We start from the raw sequence: 25,267 nt of genomic DNA, 5'->3' as shown, positions 1-25,267 counted from the left end.
AAATTCCCATTTCTAAGAATAGGTAAGGTCAGGTATCAAAATGCACACTACAAGGAAATGCAGCACCTTACGCTGTTCTGTAATAACTGAATTTAAAGGAGCACTAATGGATCTTACAGCAAAATTATAAATCTGCTAGTTTCATGAACAAGTAACATCAATACATAAAACTATAAAGAATGTGTATTTAGTTTCACTAATCAGATCTTTGTCAACTATTCAGATTCTAAATCAACATATCTGCAAAGGAAGGGGAAGCCCTCTCCAAATGGCTGCCCTTGTACATTCCAGAAACTAAAGAGAAAAAAATCATAGTCAGTTATCCATGTGATAAGCTAAACTAGCTCCTTTTTTTTTCCCTAAACCCGTTCCCCCTGGAGTGGAAAGCTGGCAACTAGTTGCTCAACTGAGTCATTGCAGTCTGAATGAAGGTACTGCTTCCTCTCTAGAAAACCCTGAGCTCTTACAAGATGTCCCTGGAGCATAAAGGACAGGAATATATCAGAAAATCTGTTCATTAAAGCATAGCTAGTCAGTGTGGTAAGTGTTCTGGCTTATTTGTATTTTTTTAGGAGCATGAGCCAGCTGATTTCTGCATTAATTTACTGACAAAATAATTTAATGTCTGGGGAAGTTACCATTAGCTTCCTTGGTAGTAATGTTGCACTGATCCAAAAGAAAAGTCTCAAATACTAGTCCCCCAGTTACACCCCAAAGACATGAATATAGCCTTCTCTTTGGAAGAGCAGGAGAAGCATTTAAACAAGAAATTATATGACATTTTAAATTCTATTCCACTGCATTGAACACACATTATACAGAGGATGGAAAAACACATGACAAAAGCCATGACAAAAGCCCAACTTACGATGTGGCTCCACCATCATCATTGCCTCCTTCTCTGACATAACAAGCTGGCAGAACTGGTCCCCAACATTGGCCAGGATATATTTGGAAGTTTCCAGATCAATCCCCTCTGCAGGGGAAGAAGAAGGAATCCATAGGCTCATGGCATCAGGGTCACTTTGCTGGGGGTTCAAGAAACCTTCTACTCGTAGTATACCTTTCCGGGTAAACACCAGCCTGCAGGAAACAGGATGGAGTAACTGAGAAACTGCTCAACCACCTTTAATTGACTTAAAATGCCATCTTTATCAGAACATCGACCCAGGAAATGGTGGGGGGGAGGGGGAAGACTTCAGCTAGAGTGCTCTATTCTACAGATAGCACACTTCTATGCAAATCCCAGCAACACAGAGAATAAGGTATACACAGATCTATGGCTGCAAAACCCACTAAAGTGAATCCCCAGGTCCTAGTAAACAAGGGTGGGAAATTCCACCTAAAAGAAATTGCTACAGCTTGCTAAATTACACTTCTCTATCACATTAATAGAAAGAGATGACAAAATTCAAAATTCAATTTGAGCTGCTGCATGATACTGCTTGCAAAATTCTGAATGGTTCTCATTCTCCATTTTAATTCATGAGAAAGTTTTTCATGACTTTTGGGAAAACGGTATTCCAGTTCTGGCTAGGGCTGCTAGCACTTGGCAACTCTTTTAACAGCTCATATTACCAGACACGCAAAAGTTCTTGTTGCACTGCTCTCCACAGAGATGAATCACTACTGTTTTACCAGCAGCTGTTGACCCTCCTAATCACTGAGCAGTAAAAGGTGTAAAAAGGTATGACAGAACCCTAAACATCTCCTGTCTGTATCAAAGGTGACTTCATTCTTAAGCAGAAACCATCTTGTCTTTAACCTCAAGCTAGATGAATTTTTAGCAAGTTTAGGAAAAGAAGCAGCATGCTTACTGGATGGGTGACACATACTAAAAATTCAGTTCATCCTTTATATGCCACAAAGTCAATAAACATACTTTTGGAAAAAGATGCGTAGCACTTGTTAGAATAGGCAGTTAAGGAAGATGAAGGGAAGCATGACAGGTCAAAGAAGTGTAAGACATGTATGCAACACAGAGAGAACACAGACATAGTGTTCTACTCCTAAAAATTAGTCCTGTACTCAACAGAATCTGGTCAAACATCAGCCTCATGCTGGCAATGTTTAGTTACTTGTTGAGTGTATTAAAATTTTACCATTCTTCTGAATGCCTTATGAAGGAGGGAGTTACTGCATACAAATTTCTACCCAGAAGTAAAATTCTACCCCAAAAAGCAAATTCAATTTCCTGAGGCTGTACCTGGAGGCTCACTTAGTATCCTAAAGCTTTATCTTTGAAAAGCAGCTCTTCCCAGCCCAGTGAGGGGATTCCAGTGAGGTGATGCAGGGAAATGCAAGACACTCAAAACCTTTGTTATTGTACCCAAGCATATTAAATAAATAAAACATAGTTACTTTGTGCTTGGACATGGCCCAAGCTCTGCACACAGACTACATATGAAGGAAAGAAGAATTTGAGCACCTCCGGAAATGGAAGAAGCGACATGCCACAGTTGAGTCATCCTGCTCTTGCTCCTTAAATTTGCGGTACCGCTCCAGACGGCACTCCCGACACTTGTGCAGATGTGGAGCTACATTGATGCAAGAGCCATCCTGGAGAAAAGGCTCACCTGACTGCTTCAGCTTCCTCACCTTACTCATGTCTTTCAGCACAGACTGGCCAACTGGGTGGGGCAAAGTAGAAGTAAAAATCTATTAGTTAACTGCAACAGCAAAAGGATACTGGCTCCAATAATCATCTTTTCAGAGATCTGTATGCTTGTACCCATGTAAAACCAGTAAGTCTGCTCAAGCCTGTAGCATACCATGCTTCTGTCCTGACAAATACATGCTTAAACATTTCTCAAAGTGAACATCTAATTCACATACAAGAAGCATTAAGCTTTAGCCATGTAAGCATCCTGTGTGCTGCCTACTGAGCATAAACAAGGTTTACAACTGTGGTTAGCTCACGCAATTCAATACACAGGATATAACCCAGTATCCCACCTCCTTGTGCTTCCAAAACATCATCTGCATTCAAGTCATCACCTTTTAGGGGAGCTGTGCGGGGCCGGCCCTTTGGGGCTTGCTTTCCCTTTCCTTTACCCAGCAGCAACTCAGCATTGCGCTCTGCATTGGGGCCTAGCTTCGCCATCAAGTGGTCTGGGATACCCTTCATACAAGCCTTAGCCTGCAACTGGTCTTCAGAGTCACTCAAATCTGACAGGTCGCTATTTGTACTGGAGTCAGAGTCCTGTTTGGATGTTAAGCTCCGCTCATCTAGGGAGAACCTTTTCACAGCTTCAAAAGGGGCTTTGCTCTCCTGAGGAAACTCTGTCTGTGAAGAGAAAAGGGTTGGTGGATGTCTGCCAAACACATTAGAAAAAGTTTTCAGAAGAGGATTGTCCTGCTGTCCAGGCCCGACCGCTGGTTTTTCTTCTGTTGGGCTGGAGGAAAGAGTGGGCATCTCAATAGGCTGTGTCAGGTTGCTGGTCGGTGAGCTGGAACGTCCATTCCCTACAGTGGAAGGGCTTTGAACACCAGCAGCAGCTGTTGAACCAGAAGCACTGGAGATTATTTTTGAGGAGTCTGTCGTAATAAACAAGGTTTTCTTCTTAGCTAAAGAGTCTGTAGAGGTGAGTGATTCTGGCCAGCCAGAAGTGGCCTTATGACCCACAGGTGTCGAGGGAGCAGAAACCCCCGTCTGAGATGAAGACGCAAAGCCACTGAAAGGACTAAGTTCTGCTTTCTCAGCAAATGCCAGGAAAGGGTTTGAGGGTTCCTCTCGTGATAGCTTTGGGGGCTGTAAAAACAGGTTTTCATGATTATCAGGGGGACGAGTATTCAACAGACTTCGTGAAAAGGCTGGAGTAAGTGTAGGCATAGATTCCACAGGCAGCTTCCGCTCCACAGAACTACCAGACTGGGCTCCTGGCTTAGTGTCCACTGAAAGAATTTTACTTTTACAGGTCCCAGCACCCACACTCTCTGTACACTGCTTGAATGAGTCCCGACTAGAGACATCTTCAGTCAAGCTCTCTGAAATGACTGTGAAATAGTTACTGGAAGGAAGATTCTGGGACATGCACTGAAAAAACAAGTTCTTGGATGTATCAGAATCTTTCTGAATCTCTTGTCCAGTACCACAGCCAAAAGGAAATCCAGAAGGCTTGCTTTCTGGAGCCATCACTCCATTTGATTGGCTCCTTCCAGCCCCAAATACCAAGGACTGGGAAGCACTTGGGAGAGAGACTCCAAATCCAGAGGCCAAAAGTGAGTTTCGGGAATTCTGAAACAAAATTAGTAAGCATTAGCCTATTATAAGACTGCTACGTGCTTCAAGAGTATTTAGGTTCATTTCATTGTACCATTAGCATTCTACTTACCCATCTAGAACAGAAATTTTCAGCAGACTTACTTACTATGAAGAAACTTCTTTAGAGATTCCTGCCCACAAGCTATTGAAACCGAAGACTCATAGAGAAAACTAATACTTAATGTCTTATCACACTTTAGAACAAAGGTGAGACACAAGACAGATGAACTAATTCAGAGGAAAGCAACTTAGTAAAACTGCTGACCATTTAAAGTCAAATCAACAAGGAGAGAACCTTAATTGAAACTGGTTTTGAATAACCTCTTATCTTTCACCCTCCCCCAAGATCATTCTGATAAGCTTCTCCTACTTAAGCAGCACCCTTGAAATAAGTAACTCAGTTTGGGAGTTAATTAAACAAAGCAAGCCCCCCAGCAGTTCGCAGACAAACTATTCCTGGTCTCAGCAAGTCCCATCTGCTGACAGGTAGATACATGCCAAGGACATGGTGCCTTCCAGGGGATTGCCCAGTAGAGGTTAAGAACAAAAGGCTTAACATTAATGACCATTAAATACTGGAAAATTTTGCAACTGGCAGATTTCTACTACAACCATAATTGTGACATGGAATAGTCACTTACTCTCTTCTCAATTGGTACTTGTTCAGATTTTCCAATTCTGACAGTCCTACTGTAACTGATTATATGCTGTGACTAATTCCTCACAGAATCATTTAGATCAGTTCTACTCCTTTTCTTTGAATTTCCACTTCAAAATCAGCTCATGATTAACACAATTTTATTTCAAGGTCATGTTAAATACAACCACAGACTCTGTGCAACACAGCCTATTGGTCACTAACATCCCTGCACACCAATGTTTAGCTTGTTCCTCATTACCAATCTCCAGCTGTAATAACTTTAATAGCCTATTAACAGTTCTTCCAGATATTAGAATTTCAGATACTTCTTTTCAGAGATAAAAGTAATTTTAGAAAAAGGAGTTCTAACAGTTTTAAAAAGAATATGAATGCAAATTAAGGTTGTGAAGTCATCTCAAGGACCAAATCACACTATATTACGGTAGACAGCCTGAAACAGTAACACATGTGAACTATCTACAACACTTCCTGATTTATGTCAGGTTCCCTCCCTCAAAAAAAAAATACAGTTTAAAATGGACTACTGGTCTGCCTTCCAACTCTGAAGCCAGATTATTGGTGTTTTAAAAAAGTGATCTGGGGTTGGAGAGAGGGAAGAAAGCAGAGACTGTACCAAAATTTCTCAGTAAAACTACACAATGTGTAGCTGCTCCCAGCTCTGAATTTATTTTTTGGGGGATGGGGGATAAAACAGGTTATATTGTATTATGTTCATTATGTAACACTCCTGCTTTCAACAACTCTATTTCTCCTTTACACTTTACCATCTCGGAATCTTTATCCCAAGGTAAACATCTAACCATTCTACCCATTCCACTAGCTAATACAAAAGATGGGGATGATAACAATGCCTTTAACCTCCTGGCAATCACACTGGACTCTCTTAATGTATCTCCCATTTCCTTCACTTTTTTTGTACAGTAGACAGCAAGATTCTTAATTTTTGTTGTACTTACTGAGGTGGGTTTCATTTTTGTTTTTTTTTTATAAAACTTAATTTAAAAAGTCTTCGATTTTGTTTTTAACAGGGTTTCCCTTCTATTTTTCCACTGCTTGCCTTGAAAACAAAAATGTAACTAAAAAGTCTTCAAGCTGCTTGCAGACTGAGCTCTCATCTCAAATATTTTAATTATTTCTTTGGTTTTAGTCCTAAGTAGTACACAATGCAACTGGCTTATTTTTCTACTATATAGATAACACAGCACTAACACAACACAGCCATCTGTAAAAGGTCCTTTAAATGTAGGCTCATTGTTTTTCCAGTTTTGAGGTTTTTAAAGTAACTTGAATGCTCAACTCAGCGCACATTTTCACGCAGATTTATTTATATAAAGGCATGAGATTTTAAGTAGGTTATCTACCATATGACAAAACAAAATTAAGTGCAGTGCTTAGTGTTACTTTAAATCTGCATTTCTCAGATTAAGGCTATATAAGGATAAGAGTGCTACACCACTCTTGTGCTTATATTACTCCTTCACCAGTTACCTTAACTTTCTTTAGAATCATTTCTTAGGTCAAATAAAGGGTCTTCTTCAAGAGAAGATGGACTCATGAGAGAAAAGGCAGTTTTTCAATTCCATGGACTCACGTTGTAACAGGAGTATGTTGCAGAGCATTTGTTCCAAACACGTAAATTTTTCTGGAACATGACCTACTCACCTCTCCCTGGGCTTGTGATCGGACTGTTTTCAATTTCTCCTGTCCAGTAACAGCTGGCAAACTGGTATCAGAAATTCTCACAGTTGTTGGCGTCAAAGCAGCTGTAGTAACTGCAGTTGCAGAAGCAACTGTGCCTTGGCCAACTTGTTCCAGTGATTTTCCTGCCTCTTTACATCCAGATCCAACTAGTAACGCCTGTCCAGCCACAGAAGAAAATGGAGTGAAGGGCAATGGTGTGTCACCACCAACTGGCTCATCTTGGACTACTAGTGTTCGGCCATTCTCTTTGGTGTAAGTAGCAAAACGAATATTGCGATTAATCTGAGGAATAAATGAAGGCAACTGCTTGGCCCTTGGATCCAGTCCTGTTTCACTACTGGAGACGCCTTTCCAAGGACCCCTGCTTGCCTCACCTCCATCGCTACCATTGCCATCCACCTCACCCCTCTCCTTTAGCTTCTTTGTTGCAGGATCACAAGCAGGATCTGATACATTTTTCCTCCTCCTTCCATCCTTTCCCTCCAGGCTTTCTTTCTTCTTTTTCCCTTTAGATGATGATTTCCCTGCTTTTAGGCCCCCTCCCTACAACAGACAAGACCATACAATCACTAAACAGAACAATCAGGATACCCATCCAAAGAACATTTTTCTGTTAGAACAGAATATATTACACTGCTCTGAAGCTTAGGAACACTTTATCACAAAATGAGACATCTAAGAAGAGATGTTATGGGAGTACAGAACATAAGCAATAAGCGCAGTCTTGTCTTTTTTTGTACTGGAGTAAGAAATCTTTTAGCTGAGCTACCTTGCTGCAGCATGTACCACATCATGGCAAATTTTGATTAACATGCAATACTCCAACAAAGCTCTTCATAATGTATGAACTATTTGCACACTTATTTTTGCTCCAAGTATAAATCCCACAGTTCTTTTGAAGGGCACACTTTCTGTCCAATACACAAAGCCTACAATACATAACTACAGGAGATAGCTTGCCCTTTAGCCTAGGGTAAAGATTCAGGTTCAAATGTTATCATGGAACCTCTCAACTGAAGAAATGAAATGCCACAAGCAAACATGCTGGCTTACAAGGCAGAGAAGCCAGGCGGCAATTTTTATAAATGCCTAAAATGGTCTGCGAAGCAGCACAGAGTGATAGAAAAAGGCAGCAACACTACACTTTAAAATGGAGTACAACCACCATGATTACGCTGTTACTGACCCCCCCTTCCAAGATCCATGCTAAACTTAGTGAACAGGCCTGAACAAAAAGAGAAGATTGTTTAAAGAAAGCTATGACCAAAGTGGTAAACAAAATTCTCCTGTTCCAACTTTAAGAGGAAATTTTTTTTAATTATCCAAAGTCCACAGTGAACACTGCATCATTTTTAAGTCCTTTCCAGATTTTAGATATTTCATATCAAAAATCTTATGAAGCTTCACACTGTGTATACAAGACCTGAACTGCTGTACTACCTCACTTGGAGAAGTGTTATCCATCACCACATGAATCAGTCGAGGATCCACCGACTTTATCTCACCACTCTAATTTTTATGCAGATGATAACGAGGAGGTAGGAAAAAGAAAAGCAGAGGTTAATTTTTAATTCAAAGTACATAGTATCAACATAAGAGACCAAAACACATTCACTGCGCAGGCCCTCTCCCATTTACCTTCTCTGTCCCACTTTCTTAGTAATACTACGGCCTTCCAATACATCTCTACAGCCTTCCAATACATCTTCTATCCTTTTGCTCCTTCTCTATTTCAAAAACTTTCATATGTGATTCAATACAATGTTTCCTTGTATTTTTGTTCTATTGAGCATTTCTACAGGCATTCATTGCATTAAACACAGCTCTCAAGTTTGAGTTAACATTGTTTCAACCTTCTGCATGTTCACTCTCTAGATGGAGAAAAGACTACTAAAAGAACCACATCAATTTAGCCTAAGTATTCCCATCAGTGTCTCCCCAAATGGAGAAACAAATATCCAACCTCTGTAATTGTGTGGAGGTTACCTTGTTATTTCACAGTAAGCACACAGGAAGCTGGGTGGCTCTTAGCATGTATCTCCTGAATGCACATACTCCACAATCTCCACACCTCTCCAAAGTACTGTGCAGATTTACTGTACATAGTATACTTCTTTCCCTGTGCATCAGCAATAGCAGCTGTCAGAGTGCAGGGCTACTGCACGTTCAGTGCATTCAATCTACACATGGAAGAGGTTACAGGGGCAGTGGGCATGAGATACAGGATGGGACCTGAAAAACCAAGTGCTTCTGCTACACAGCATCACGGACCTGTTCCTAGCTGTTCCTGAAAAAGGAAGCCATTAGGAGCATGCCACCGGTAAGACTGAACTACCTGTCAGACTACACAGAAGCGCACAATAAAAACCAGGTAACGCTAGCAATGCAGATTCTCTGTGCTGTATACAGGTTTACAGATAGGAACAGGAATAAAGTAAACAGTCTGAGCTAAAATACAATAAATCAAATTTATTTAGACTAAGACTTCATCTGCTATGCTACAATTGTTTCAAATCACTTGTACAGTCCATCAGATGGAAACCAAGAGAAGTCACAGGAAGACCACAATGTAAGTAAGAGATCCAGAGGATAACTTTCTGTTAGTGCGTAACTTTCTATGCACCAGCATGTTTTCCCATCTGGAGAACCACTTCCAATATTTTTTCACACAGCATTAATTTCCAGTGGAATAGTTTTAACTTTTTTTTTTTAATAGATATGGTCTGTGTGACATCAGTTATTCTGGAAAGTCATCATAATAGGAAAAAATACTAGAAAAATACTATGAATCACAACGCAAGTAATTACTCATCTTTTAAAACAAAAACCAAAGAAGCTAAAGAAACAAGTTTTGGCACAGATATCATTCTCCACATATAGTTACTGAGGAATGGTATTTCAGGAACACCAAAGCAGTGCCTCATATTTTTACCTCAGTCACAGACACCTCCATAAGACGAGTTATTGGGTCTTGGTGGCTCACAACACCACAGAGCCAGCTATTTTCATCCTCTGGTTGATAAACTTTAACTCTTTGGCCTTGGACATTGTAAGGACCTGAAAAAAGAAGGACTTTGAGTAAATCTTCCAAACAAGCTTTGTGTCATACTAATTAAGATTCATCCAATAAAACAGTTCCGTGTACTTAATTAAGGTTTGAAGTGTCATCTTTCAGGTGGAAAGAAATTAAAACCGTAGGGCTTCCACTGCAAATCCTGTGTAAGGAGGCATTTTATCCTAAAAAGTCAATAGGTCCTCATTGCTCTAACTCAAAGCTATTGTGAAGACAAAATGAATACAGTTTACAAAAAAAAAAAAACACGACAAAAAACCAAACAAAAAACACAAAAAAGCCCCCCATAAAAGACCAAAATAAATTCGCTCCTTTGACAAAATCAAGCTAGATGGGGGCTCCTTGCCAACTAAATGCTTTTGCTTTCTAACGTACAGGTTAGTAATTATGCAGCATCAATCCAGTGGACAGTCTTCTGACTTAGTCCAGATGTCTCAAATCCCAGTAGAAAAGCCATGCATTTCAGCATAGAAACATGTATTTGCATATCCAACATCTCTAAACTGACCAGTCTTAGTTCTTTCACACCAATAACAGACCATCTACAGAAAGATTTCCTCTGACCCTGCCCTTGCTCTCCACATCACCATGCAGAGCTCTCTTCCTAACCTAAGTCCAGACAAAATAAAGATCTGCTAATCTTGGATCATCAAAATCCACATGATCCAACAACCTGTATGTGACACAGCCAGAATAAGGCACTTCAGAAGAAGGCTTCAAACTGGACGCTTCTAAAGCTACTCGCACACGTAAGAAGTACTGTCCTCACAGAATTTCTACGAATACACATTTTATTTGACCAAAAGGCACCAAATTACCATCAAGAATTACACTGTCCTTCAAATGTAAGACAGTGGTCTATCGCTAGGGTGGCCCCTTGGCACATGAACTCTGTATAGAAATTAATTTAACATTAGCTTCGACCAAGATGACCCAAATGTGACAACAAAAGCCACATCAGGCTTAACCCTAATACACAGTCCAGACAACAGATAAGGTATTAACATTATGCTGAACAGTAACATCCACATGTATCTTCAACTTAAGCAACTGATGTATTAATTATCAAAATGTCAACATTTTAATTGCCATTACAAAATAAAGTTTCTGAGGACCAACAGCTACAGAGGAACTTCACTTCTAAATTTCCACAATTAGAGAACAGAATCATAAAAAATTTTGGTTTGTATGATTTTTGGTAAAATGTAAATTGTGTAATGTAAATTTGTGTAAATTTTTGTAAATTCGTAAAATTTTTGTAAAACTTTAAAAATTCAAAACTAAAACTTAAAATAAGGGAAGTTGTAAATACGTGGACAATGTCCTGCTTTAACTACATCTTAAGTGACCATTCCCAGTAGGTATTTCTGGTTGTATCTCAGCAATTACTTACCTGTATCTGTGATAAAATAATACTTCTTCATAAAGAATTTGCAAAATACAGAAAATTGGCATTCCAAATGAAAGAGTAACAGGTGCTACTATTATCCCCCTTCAGAAATTCCAGCATAGTCTTACAAATGTTGCACAACAAAGTAGCTCTGAGATAGAAAATACACCTCACCTCTACTAAATATCTCCTGAAGCTTCTGGTCACTGATCAGTGCATTTACAGATTCTCTAAGTGAAGGCTGTTCCTGCAGAATCTGATTTTGACTCTCTGTTCCCATCTGTCAAAAACAAACAGTTTTAACACAAAAGCATAGTCTTCCAAGGTAATAGAATTGTAAGTTTTTAAGAGACAGCTCTTCTCAGACTGCAGTCAGAGACTGACAAACTAGAACAAAAAAGTAAAATAAAGAAAAATATTACTGAATGTGCCAGGAGGAATAAAATATCAGCTATGCAAAAGCTGTTGCAGAACTTCCACAATGATAGCTAGCTCTCCAACTGAACAATGAAGAGTATAAGTACTTTCCGCATGCAAATGGAGGTTAGTGTAAGGACTTGGAAATGCAGGGAAACAAATACAAATAGTGACAGGGAGGTGAAAGGAGAAAGGAGGATACATTGGTGGAACAGTAAGAAAAAAATAAAATTAATCTGACAAGCACAGCACAAAGCTAAATTTACATTTTAACTGAACACAGTTCAAATACCTGAAATAAGCGTAATCCACTGGCATCAGACAGGAAACGTAAATGTCTGTCCAGAAGAAACTCCACTGGGACCACAGAGCCTAACCCCAGCTTATCTACTAGAGGAGTGAAGGTCTGTGATGAGCAACAAAAAAATGTGAGTTACCAAAATGACTGAGTGCACATACAGGCCAACAACAGTCAATTTTGCATGCTATTTAGATTTTTTTTAAAAATTAAAAATTTTAATTTCTCAACTTGTACCAACCAGTACCTTGAGTTTTAATGTGAAATAATAGTTATGATGTCTTAGCCAATAATTCTTGCTTTACAAGCAGGAATTACATACAATTGGATCCACTTTTTCATTAGATCTTAAAGCAGAAATGAAAACACCTGTGGTGGTATTTGGTCTTTCATTGGTAAGCACCTTCAGATGCTCAGGTTAAAAAAGAAGGATTTGGTTAATGGTTCAAACTATCTAACATATTTCAGATACAGCCTCCTGAAAGGAGTGGTTTTATTCCTCTACAGTAGTTAGCTGTAAATAACTTATACACTTATTACTAAATTGAGAGCATTTTTGGCTAGTGTTTTGTGAAAAAATAAAGTTCATAGCAAGTGTACTATTGATGTTCCAGATGCAGAACAAATCACTAAAAGTACCTCGTGGAACCAAAAACCTTGTAATGGTAGAATCAGAGAACCATATAACATAACTTGCTGATGGAAAAGGAAGTTGCTGACCAGAATTTTTGAAATGTGTTTTTTGTCTCATGTTCACATTTACATGATTTTAACACACAAATATTCATGACATTTTCCCTTAACTGCTCTCATCAAGTTTGTTCACACTCCATTCTCCTGTATACAACACTATATACATTAAAAATTATTTTCTAGGTTTATGTAAAACTATTTCCTGAAAGCAAACAGGACTACAAAAAAGAGACAACAAAGGATGAAAACACATTCTTAAGTGATATCTTAAACAGAAAAAAAATCCAACAAAACCCACCACACCTCACACCCCTGAAACCTACCATCCCCCTCATAACGCTAAGTAGTTTGTTTCCCATTGCAAATATGTACTCTGGTGCTTTGGCTAACTCCAATCTGTATTCTCATGCAGTTATCTGGGTAGGCCTGTAGTACCTAGAGAAAGCTTCAAAGCTCATGTGGCTGTCCAGAGTACAGAGGATGGAAAGATTTTTCAGCAAGCCTTCAAATGAAGCTTGAGTTGTACTGGAAATACTCTGGAATCATTCCACAGTCAGCGTGCAGACTTATGCTAACACCCCCAAATCACTCAGATTTTGACAGATTTGGGAATCAACTGGAAGAAGCTGACCCTGTATAAAAAGTTTCCCAGATGAAACTAACTGGAGTTCACTCTTGGAGACAAGCTGGAAATACAATGAAAGTAAAACTTTGACTATGGATAAAACTCTATCTACAGAGTCTCTGCTGTAAAGGCCTGGTTTTCTTCTGCCTTTAGCCAAGTGTAATAAAGAAATACTCAGAGAAAAATACAGTCATGAACTTGCTGCGTTGAGCCCAAGTGCCCATTTAAAACACTGAATTCAAACTCTACCAAGGCACAAGATCCTGGACAGAAAAAAACATTTCAATGTAACCATGCACAAAATGTGTTAAAAAACAGAGTAGGATCCCAAGCAGTCCAAGGACTGTGGGAGGAGAAATGAAACAAAAGAAGGGCCAAATAATAAAAATTAAACAGCATAAAAATGAAGGAGGGATTGTCATATATAATTGTATTTCCTCTTCAGAAGCCACTAAGAGAAGAAAAGTATGTAAGGAATGCTTTTCACAATATACTTACTATTCATCAGGAGGTTTGCCAAATGGGTACATTGAGATATGCCAGCTAAAATATACTGGCTTTGTTTTCAAGTGTCATGACATGCAACTGCCATGTAAACAGCAATATGGTTAACCACATCAAGAAACATGAGAAAATTTTGCATGTCATGTTACTTAATGCTAACAATAAAACTGAAATAAAATTTTTAAATTAGTAGTGACTAATTTATAGTTTATATGTCAGGCAGAGCCCACGCCTTTTCCCCAAGATGCTTACTGGTATACCTACTTAAATGATGCAACAGCCTTTACCATACAAAGCTCTGAAGAATCCTTTATAAGACCAAAAGGCTTATTCTCACAATGCAGAAAAGCCTAACACACACAAAGTTTTAAAATAGGGTAAAATAATCTTTTCAGATATGTAACACATTTTTTCAGAGACTCACTTGTAAACATCACATTTCCGTACAATATGTCATAGCAATTTCTGGGGCAGGAACTGGAAGCATACAGACTTCTCCAATGCCTTCCCAAAACCACTGTAAGTGCCAGTTAAGGAACTCCTATTAGTAGAAGTCCATCCCCAAGCAATTTTTGAACCTGAAAAACGGTGCTCTGTACAGTATCCAAGCCTTGAGTTTCACAGTGAAGCTGATGAAAACCTCTGACTTAAGGGCTTTTGGTCAAACACTCACCAGTGCAGGCCACTGTGCCAGTGAGATTCGAGTCCCCTGAAGCATAACTGGATCATTTCGAGGTGCCCAAACCAATGATCCTTCCAGCAGCAACACTATAACTTCTTCAGCATGGACTTTCACCCATGCATGTTGGTTCCAGTTACAGCCATCAAATTCCACAAAGATCTGATGGAAAAACAATTTAGAAGGCATGTCATCTCTTTTCAAACACTAAATAGAAAGTAACATTCCTACAATCCTTATGGAAAATGAGACAGCAACTCTAGTAAGAAAAATCAGGATAAATATTGCAATGTTAATACTGAGAATACATCTACATAGCTACCAAATATTACAAAAGAAATAGGAATCAAAATTCACAACAATTAGTAACCCATGAAAAATTATTTATCCCCAAACACACATCACTGGCTCCAAATGCTGCATTTTCCTATACAAAATTAAAGACGAAAATTTTTCATCCCAAAACACAGCTGATGACCAAATGCAAGCCTCTTCCACAGTGCAATTTTTTTAGAGAATTTCAACACTCCTACTTGGCACTTCAACAGACAGCCTGCATCAGTATCATTAACTGACATTCACAGAATTAAATGCTTCAGCCTGCAAGATTTTTGTTTATGAAATCCATTCTAAATCAGAAGTTTTGTCTTGTACATTATTAAACTGCCTGGACAAATGCAAGTATTTTGGATGGCATGAGATCACCCAGAATTACCTACTTGCTAGATTTTTCATAACCTTATTTACAAGTGTAACAATATAAACCACACTATACACTCCACAACTCTAAATCACTATTTTGAGATACCATGCTCTTTTCTTCCTATCACAAGGACAGCTGTTTAAGTCATATGAAATCACATGGCAAGAATGCTAAGAACACAGGTTACAAATCTCATTCCATGTCCTAACAACTGGAGCAATTAAGTATTAGAACAGTCACATTCCAATCTTTCATCTACAGAACTTACACACTTGCCAACAGCGCACTAGTCAGAGACCGACAACTCTCTGCTTTACCAATAAACCCCATTAAAAGAAGTATTTGAAACCACTTACGCATGTACCCTCCTCCTACCCTCAGACTCAAAAGCTCAAACTCCAAGGGGAGAGGGAGAGAATATGAAGTAACCCTCCTGATTAATTCTTGAACTCCATTACTACTTAAGCTGCCCTGCTGAGAAACAGTACCGGACCTATCAAGGTATCCTTCCTCCAATTCAACAATTTTCAGCAATATAGTGGAAACTAGACAGAACACCCTTCCATTTTGAGCAGGCCTATAGCTTTCTTAATATTATATTTGCACTACTTTGACAGTAGCATGTTACATAATGAGAGAACTATCACAGAAAAACAACAAAATTGAATCATTTGTTTACAATGGGTACAGCATTAGTGAGGTCATCATCTTGTTATGATTCTCTTATCACAAAGGTTGCACAAAAAGAGGTTGTCATAATTACCAGAATAACAATGACTTTGGAATATATGCCTTTTTGCAAAATATTTAAGAATTTGATTAAAAGACGGGGAGATTTTGTAAGTAACAACACAGAGAGGACCTCTCACTAGCATGGCCTCCTAAACTAGTTGGCAAGGATCACTAAAGGTAGACAAGTTATAACACGCAATGAAGTACAGCTCACCACCCTGCCCAAATAAATAAGGATGCCTATTAGGTTCATTTTATTACTTCACTCAAGATTTAAACAAGACCTGCCTGGGTCTCCCTCTGTTACAAACTCACTTGCTCAGTAGATGAGGGAAAGGCTGTGGATGTACTCATCTAGACTTCAGTAAAGCGTTTGACACCGTCTCTCACAGCATCCTCCTAGAAAAACTGGCTGCTCATGGTTTGGATGACACAACTTCTCTGGTTTTTGTTTGGGTTTGTTTTTTACTTTTGTTTAACAACAGAGGAAGAAGAAACATTTCAATATTAATAAGTAACAGAATTAAAGGCAGAGCTACTGCAGTTCAATTTAATCATAGTTAAATTCTGTAATTAGCCTAACCACCCAGACAGGAATGCGCCCCCTTACCCCCTCCAAGAAAAAAACAAAAACCAAAACCAAAGAAAAACCAACAAAAAACCCCACAAGCACACAAAAAACAACACCACATCCCCCAAAAAACAGTAGAAAGAACTATTCCTGAAAATAGTGGTCTTCCCTCACCTCTTCATGTGGCTCAAAAAGTATGTATTTGGATGAGCTGGGTTAAGTAGGTAGGAAAGAAAGAATAACAAAGTGCCAAACCAAACAGAATCTACCACAGCACTGTATCAGTACCCTATTTCTTTCAGTATTACAGCATTTCAAGCTTGAGCATCATCACTGACCTTAGCGCTGACTACACATATGGAAGAAAATGTCATGCAAATTATTATCACAGCCTGAAATCAGTGCTGGAAACAACACACAAACCACAAAATGCAAGAGAACAAACCTCAGCTTTAGAATACCTTTCTCATGCTGTATCAGCTTCAGTTCAGAGTCATTTTAGAGCACACTGCTGACACCTGACACACTCCTGTTGTCACAAAAAGCACACTCAGAGCCCTGCACAAGCAGCACTGTCGGTGCTTCCGTGACCCAGCAACAGGCCGCAACTTTAATTATCACAGGTATGAATGCAGAGCAAACTAGCTGGCCTTACGCCATGCTACCTCATCCTTGTAAGAAAATACTACTCAGAACTGAGGTAAAATTTGGTTCACAAAACAAGGTGAAGTACAAGCAGATTTATAACTCTAAAGATCCCACTTAATACAATCCAAACACAAAAGGCAGACTGCAGGTGGCCTCAATACTTCTGCCCCCTCTCTGAGAGATTTGGCCATCATGCAAACTGGATCTTTAGTCCAAGTAGTTGTCCAAAATTCAGAATTTGAATAGTCTTTGAGTAGCATAGTGCTTTATGCTCCCGATACACAGCCAGTAACAAATATATACATTTATAATTCTGGATGCAAGGTATCTCTAATATATTACTCAGAAAAAAGCACTTTGAGAAAATGGAGGTTCTCTGTAGTCAGTTCAAGCAGTTAGTATGCTTTAGGAATTCAGATGAGTAAAACTCCTTATATCATCTTAAAAAAAGATCAGCAGCTTGCTGTTACTGGAAGCACCAGGACATTGCCTCATCACTGTCCCTGCACAGTCCCACTGCTTTCCCTTAAACAAGAAGCCCAGTTGACGCCACTGTGGTTACATAGCAAATATGTGGCCTAGACACCAAGCACACACAAGGAATTGTTAATTTCCTGTAATCTTCCTCTATGTTGTGTATTTAAGGGTCCACTGAAGCAACAAGCACAAGAGATAGGAAGGGTAAGTACTTTCTTTTTTTATAGTAGCTAGCTACTATATTGCCTTAATCATAGCAACCATTATTGGACCAAACTCTTCCAACTCAAGTCTTCATCAACAGGTTTTTTCTCACACACTAAGAGCAGGACATAAAGTGTCAGACTACTGTCTCTCCCATGTGCTGCACAGCTTTTTTCTACTTCATCCAGTAAGCCTCACGACAACTGTGCAGCTGCTGAACACTTGGAGATACGAGCTGGTTTGGATGGTTTTGGTTTACATGAAACAAGAAAATGACTGTGCTAGGTATCTCTCTTGGATAACAAATGCTTCCCACGCCAAATTTGGGATCTAATGGTAATCTTGCAAAACTGTGCCTGCAAGGTCAACATGAGTCTATCAAGCCAACCAAATCAAAACCAGCTCATCATGGACACTAGACACAGAAGCACTCTAAGCAAGCCGTATCTCAAGCCAGTTATGTGACACCCCTCACACTTAGAAAGGAGCCCAGTAATGGCAGTGCGTTTTACACCAGGCAGAGCCAAATATGTTAATCACTATGCTCTGCTTTCTATGAGGAACTTTAATTCAGAATATGTTTGCATTACAACAGAAACTTCCCACCATACAACACTTGCTCATAGCCAGAGACAGACTGCCTTTTGAAGCAGAACCAGCCTATTTTGTATAGTAAGAACTCATTTACACTCCCCAGGCCCTATCCTTAAAAAGTGACATCTTTTCCTTTATTTATACTAGAATTAACAGTTCAGAATTTTCCCTGCTATTAGTAACTCGAAATACCTGAGACACTGAAAAGTGTGAGTTTCATAGAGTAAATTTGTTTTGGAAACACATATGTATTTTTGTCAAATACTGTGCTTTTTGGTGTCATTTCCACTAAAATGCACCTTTGCCTGGTGTCTGCCTCCATTCCAAAGTATCATAAAAACCAACTTCAGGGAAATAATAGCAAGACAATCTTTTTTGACTACTGTGTCATTCTGCAGCTATTTGGACTGTAGAGATGACGGCATCTTGCTCCGCTAAACAAATCACCTTGAGAGCCAAGTAGGTTGCTCTTAATCCCGTTTTCTGCAACCCAATTATCAGCAAAAATAGAATGAGGACCTCCAGAAGTCTGAAGGAAAAGCAACACCTTAAATTTTAGGTTGGATATGCAGACTTTTAAAACTATTTTAAACCAGTACCTTACAATTGGCAAGTGGCAAATACAACACCTGTATTTAGAAAATAAGGGAGAAGGAACTTGATAACCATCAGTCTATTAAGACAATAGCAGTTTTGCTATTGCCAAATCTTAGACATTTCAGGTGAGCGATGGGTTAGAGGGATGCAAAGAAAAAAGAATGGCAATAAATGGGACGAGTTAGAAGAGAAATTTTTAAGTATATATCTTACACATGATATGACAAACTTTCTCTCACTGCATCTAACTTGAACTTGAGTATTCCAAAGCATTACACAGCACTGTATTGTAAATCCCAGCTTTCTTAATTTTCAAAAGTTGAAAAGGAATGGTAAAAGCAGGATGAAAATTACCATGGCGGATATTGGAGCAGCAGAATTATTATGGCAACATATTTAATATTGTTACTGATAAAGCTGGCATAAGAAGTATCAAGTTTCTTTACATTCATTCCTGGCCTCAAGTCTAACAGTACCTTATGCAGACCAGAGAAGAACCTGAAGAGCTTTTGTAAGTTCTTATAATCACAGCCACTGGAAATTTGCTATTCCAATTGCTAATTCTGGTTTGACTGGCTCTTTTTCCTTTGCTTTCCAAGTTCAGCATCTTCCTTGAAAAAGCATTACTGGTAAAGTAATGATACATCTCTTTCTTGCTGAGTTTTATAGATTAAATCAGATACATTGAATAATTTGTTTTAGGTTATTGGACAACAGACCAGACCACAGTTAAAAGAAATCCAATCTCAAAGAAATCCTTTGACCTGGATCTTGACATCACATTCTCAATAATCTGAAAATAAGAAACCAAAGCTAATCTTCTCAAGTTGCAAATTATGCTGTTCTATAGAAGAAAGTCTGAGAAACTGCTAGTCTCTCTCCAGAATCACCTACCTCAATGTCATTTAGCATATTAAGCAACTCTTAACAAATTAAATTAATCCCTGAATACAATCATTAATGTCAAAATGAACAAGGTGGACATCAACAAAAGCATGACTTTCTGGAAGACATTCAGAAAGATGATGTTGAGGGCTAAGCATGCAAAAACCACCAAGAAAACTTGACTATACAAGAAAGCCTCCCCACTTTCCTTTGTGTTTTGCAAATAGAATGTCACTATCTAGTGTAGGTGAGGCACTCCAAAGGGACTCCCAAGAGTGGGCACCGGCAGCAAGGCAGTCATTACTCAGCAGCACTACCTCAAAAGAGCATGATTGGTAACAAGACAGGAACAGTATGCTTTTTCCAACAACAGATAAACTTGCAGTAAGAAAAGTTTCAAAGTAAAACATACTTCGAAGCTATGGGAGAAAATAAACCTGCCTTTGATTTACAAGTTGGATGCCTTGATCTAATCAAAATTAGATCATCTAATCAAAAGGAGGCGGCACAAATTACTAGCTTCACAGGGAAAGCATGAAGCTCTGTGCAAGTAACTGAGATCACAAGCAGAGACACCTGAGGACTGAGTTTTGATCTAGTTCTTAAGTTAACAATAGAAACTGGAGACTACTTAGCACTCAAACACTGCTGAAGAGAAGTTACTACATGAGCACATGTATTTTATGACCACATCGAAAAGCTATTCAACAACCAAAGGTGAACATGATAAAACTTCCTGCTATCTTGTAGACAAACTTTGCCAGGACACAGTTATTTTGAAGCCTTCACTTGCGAAAACTGGATATGAATACTATTAATTTAACATGCAAGAAACACTACTATTTGTCATATTGATATAAATAGAACTTGATGCAATTACCACTAAATATAAAAGATGGGTAACTCTAGTAAGAGATTCCCTGGAAATATATTTTAAGCAGTAAGCCAATATGAGCTGTAATCTTCCAAAGTCAAATAACCATGGTTCACTAAGTCTGAAGTTGAGAACCTTAAACTGTTGATTCTGGTGACATGAACACCATGCAGGAAGGAGAGACTCACCCTCCAGAGTCAACCCAACACAATCCCAATTTCTCAGGGTTCAATGGGGTCATGAGGTAAGTAATCAGTGGAGCCACAGAAGACATTTTTTTCTACATATGCATAGTTTTCAGTGTGGATGTCTATCTTCCACACATAAGAAGAGAGAAGAGTCAGCAGGAGAACAAACCCTGCGGCATAACAAGGATTCATAGGACTTTATACCTAGGGCACCAACAAATTATCACAGAGTAAGCAGAGAAAATGAATATACACTACTTTTGCAGTCAGCTCTTCATAGAACTGTATTTTAATCACAAAGCAGACAAAAATCTATTTGAAAAAATATTCACCATTCTATTTGTTCTTTAAAATCTCCTTTACAACAAGAAGCATTAGATAGATGCCTACTGCCAACAGCAATTTGGCCCAGTGTTTTGCCTTCAACAGCAGCAATGTGAGACATTACTTAGGGATTGAGTTGTAGCCTGCATCACTTCCTGGTGTCACTTCTCATCTACTCTTTCAATGCACAAAAACATACAAGTGCCTTCCTGCCAGGGAGAATGATCCAGGAACATGATCACCTGCACAGAACAGAGGATATAAAGAAGAATACAGTGGTACAGAAAGGAATCTGAAAATCCTAGACTTACACAACTCCAGTTTGCAGTGAAGTTTCCCACCACTTCCCCAGTCACAGCGACAAGCCCCAGTCTGAAAACACATCTTTCCAAATCCCTTACAGTTTAAAAGCTCCCTATTCAGTCCCAGAAGGGCCTGAAATTCAGCAGCAGACACATGCACAACAGGCAAGAACTTCCACACACCTCAGCACAACAAACATGATTGGCATGTTTTCTCATGTGCTTCTCTGCTTTCAAGATGACTTTCAGGTAGCATCCAAAAACTGCTTAAGAGCACATAAATCTAAATTCAGTCTTATAGGGTTCTAGTATCCCTCATCTACTACATACAGCCCCCAGACATGAAGATATTCTTTCTCCATGTGACCTAGTTAGAAAAACTAGCTGAAATACCCTGATACTTATGATTAATTCAGAGTTCTGATACTTGCAAAGTATTTAAGCTTATCCCACAATCCAGATAATTTCTAAACACTTTATTCCACAGAATCTCCCATGAATAAAGTACTTCAAATTACATGTTTTCATTAAGATGTATAATTTACATATCATATAAAAGGAAAAATGTCTTCAAAATACATTCAATTATGTGCAAATTACTATAAGAAATAGATAAACTCACGACACAGAAAAACTTGGATAGGACAAAATATTCTGTAGAAAATATGACCTAATATCCCTTGGGGAGGGAGACAGAAGGGGCAATTCTTTGTATACCATCTACCATTGGATTATTCCACAACAGTCCATACTCAAAACACTTTGTGTCCTAGGCCCCCTAACTTTCATGGTATCGCATAGCTTCCCTATCCATTAAAACAATCATCTCTCACATTTCTGTTCCACATAAGAAAAGCTACAGTCCATGTAACGCATTGAGCTGTTTTGCCATTAGCATGTACCATGTACTTTTACAATTTTTCGAACATACAGAGATAAAGCTTGAGAGGTCTTTTATGATCCTGTTCTAGTAAACATTTTGAAAAAGAGGGTAATACTTGTTTCCAGTTAGAAGAGGCAAAGCTGTCTTACTAACAGCAGCATAGTTTTTGTTTAAGATTTCCTCTAAGTGTTCTGAAGACGGAACTACAACTAGGACTGACCTCTATATAGATATTTTTGTGGATTTTTTTTTAACCACAGATAGATTAAACACATTATATCAAAGCGAGAATGTCTAAGAGCTACTCTCTATACACAAATTTTTACAAGGGATAAAAAAGAAACAAAAGTATTTCAGAGGCTTTACCAGAAAAAGTAACGGCTTCCTAAAATTCCAATATATTAAAAAAAACAAAACAAAAATATGCTTTTAAGTTTTATACTTCTTGTCTATTCCCAAGTTTTCTGTCCTAGAAAGGCGCAGATATTCAACTGCAGTTCTGTATTTCTAAAAGCCAACAGGCTAGTAATTGAAACCATCTTTATAGAATAAAGCAGACCAAAGAGAAGAAAACACATTTTTCCTAGCCTTTATCAAACCTAGTCCACATTATTAACTTAGAAGAGAATTTCGTAAACGGTGTGTGACTGCTTGGTGCCAACTCATCGCTTCTTCTGACAAGAATGAGTCTCAAAATAACTCTTTTCTGATAGTACATCATTACCATTGTCACAGCAGCATTCATTATGTCCACGAGAGTCCATGAAAACACTAAATGTCCCACATTACTCTAAGCTCTGCCTCGAGTATTTTACACAGTTCATAGTTGAGAATTCTTGCATATTTTGCGAATATACTGTTTAGAGACAGCTACACCACTGAAATGGTATTAAGTGGAAGTTTATTGATGAAAGAAACTGAGGAGAGAACTGCAATGCCGAGTTAAGGTAATGAATTTACACACCAAAAGAAATGTAAGAGCACTGATGACATACATATGTCCAACGCAGTCTGCTACAAGAGTGGCTCTTCAGCTGGATCTTAGCCCAAATACACTTTCATAATTCAGACAGTCTCAAACACTTGTCACGCTTCCCTTTTGAAGAATCCCTTTCTGCATGCCTTTTTATGTCCTCCTCCTTGAACAAGGGAGGCAGCAGCTAGAGTACATAACCACAGCTCTCAACTGCAGACACCGGGTGCCAGGCCCCCCAGGTCTGCAAAGCCAAACCCACATTGATTTCTGCTGACAGCCGTAGGTGCAGTTCTAGAACAAGGCCAAAGAAAGCAGCATCACTGGAGGATGTCAAGGAAACTTCTCAAAGCTGGAACTCTGCAAATGAGCCCAAAGAACTCATCGTAACTACTAATTTTTACAAAACTACTCATAAAGAGAATTAAAACTCTTTACATAGAACCTCATTCCTGCTACCATGGGTCACTAAAACACAGCCCTCGAAAGCATGGCACCACTTTACAGCGAGTGCCTGCAGAATTAACACATGCAAAGAGAAACTGAATCAATACATTTCAAGAGCTCTTTTTAGGATCTCCGCCCAAGTGTTTCACTGAGCTATAGTAGAAATAAAACCAGACAAATGCTAAGGAGTGCTTAAACACATTACACGAAGGCCAAATTCCTACAATTGAAAAAAACTTAGACAAAATCAATTGTCTAAGTTTTTCTTAGGATGATTCTCACTCAGAACTGTGCCCTCAATATATACTCTCATGTATCATTTAGGCTGATCAAGAATATTTAACATCTTGCCAGAGGAAAAACAAAACAGCAAGACAAAAAAACCAAAACAAAGCCAAAACAAAACAACAGAAAAAACCAACCAAACAAAAAAAAGCAACTAAACACAAAACATACACGCACAAAAAAACCCCTCAAACCACAAAAAATCCAACAAAAAGAGGAAAAAAAACAACCAAAACCCCCCAAAAAACAACATCAACAAAAAATACAAAAAACCCACCACAAAACAAAATAAACCCCACAAACCAACACTCTGAGGTTATGTACCTACAGACAGATCAGCACCAGAAATGCCCCAGATGTTTCACGTGTAAGTTACTTCCAACCACGGCATCGGCGGTGCCGGACCCCTCACATACTTGCCCGGCCGCTCCATCGCCGCTCTCGTCGCAGCCTGGGCCCGCCGCTTCCAGCCCCGGAGCGCGTCTGCAGGGACGGCTGGGGCAGCCGGCAGTTCGGCCGCGGCACAACACCCGCCCCCAGCCCAGCCCGACCTGTCCGCGGCCCTTGCGGGAGGCTCGACCCCCGGGACTGTCCGACACCCCCCACTCCCGCCCCGGGCCTCACCGCCAGGTCCTGGGGCACAGCTCCGCTCATGGCCCTCACGGTGCCGCTCCGCCAGGCCCGCGCGGGCAAAGCAGGCCCTGGCTCCGGCCCCGCCGTCTCGCCCTCGCCCGGCCCCGCTGCCAGTAGCAGCAGAAGCCGCTTCCCCACGGGAGAGGCCGCTGCGTCCGCCATCCCCGCCGGGCACAGCCGCCGCCCCCGCCCGAGCGCTCCGGCCGCAGCCGCCGCCCGAAACACCGAGAGGCTCCTGCCCCGCGCTGGGCCCGAGCGCCGCCCGCCGCCGTCCCAGAGTGCACCGCGCGACCGGCCCGCCCCCCCCCCCCCCCTCTCCCCGCTTCTTGCCTTCCCGGCCCCACAACGCCCCGCGCGGGACGGGCGGGGCCTCGGCGATCTGAGGGGCCGTCGGAGTGGACGGGCACGTCAGCGGGCAGGAGCCTTCCCTGGGCAGACTTTAACGACCTAACTTCAAAACCCGGAATTATCGCAGAAATTAGGGAGTTTTAACCTAAATTTCGAGGTAAAGACACAGAAGAACCAGTGCCCGCGTTTCAGGCTGGATCCGCAGAGGACCGGCAGCGCTGCACAGGGCCGGGTACTTCACTTTCCGGTGAGGCAGATTTTGGAGAGGCATGCATTTAGGGAGTAATTAAGATA

At 39.9% G+C, this 25,267-nt stretch overlaps 1 protein-coding gene across 5 annotated transcripts in view; it reads right to left on the bottom strand.

Moving 5' to 3' along the window:
- The window catches only part of KDM3B (lysine demethylase 3B), a 52,849-nt gene extending 27,938 nt beyond the window's left edge, over positions 1–24,911 (bottom strand). For 2 of the 5 annotated variants that reach the window (XM_085074137.1, XM_085074138.1), the window contains exons 1-10: positions 24,617–24,910; positions 14,300–14,467; positions 11,799–11,912; positions 11,264–11,369; positions 9,559–9,683; positions 8,067–8,135; positions 6,588–7,169; positions 2,956–4,237; positions 2,429–2,630; positions 869–1,083 (exon numbers count right to left, since the gene is read on the bottom strand). In XM_085074137.1, coding sequence (XP_084930263.1) covers positions 869–1,083; positions 2,429–2,630; positions 2,956–4,237; positions 6,588–7,169; positions 8,067–8,135; positions 9,559–9,683; positions 11,264–11,369; positions 11,799–11,912; positions 14,300–14,467; positions 24,617–24,787 — 3,034 coding nt within the window. In that variant the 5' untranslated portion in view covers positions 24,788–24,910. Of the gene's footprint in view, positions 1–868; positions 1,084–2,428; positions 2,631–2,955; positions 4,238–6,587; positions 7,170–8,066; positions 8,136–9,558; positions 9,684–11,263; positions 11,370–11,798; positions 11,913–14,299; positions 14,468–24,616 lie in introns of all 5 variants that reach the window. The other 3 variants (XR_014854983.1, XM_085074135.1, XM_085074136.1) reach the window with 3 other exon arrangements.
- Between the last annotated feature and the right edge of the window lie 356 nt (positions 24,912–25,267).

Source organism: Lichenostomus cassidix, chromosome 13, assembly GCF_008360975.1.
Source record: "Lichenostomus cassidix isolate B80296 chromosome 13, HeHo_3.0, whole genome shotgun sequence".
NCBI lineage: Eukaryota > Metazoa > Chordata > Aves > Passeriformes > Meliphagidae > Lichenostomus > Lichenostomus cassidix.
Note: the sequence above shows the minus strand (reverse complement) of the source record. Positions and strands in the feature narration are given on the sequence as shown.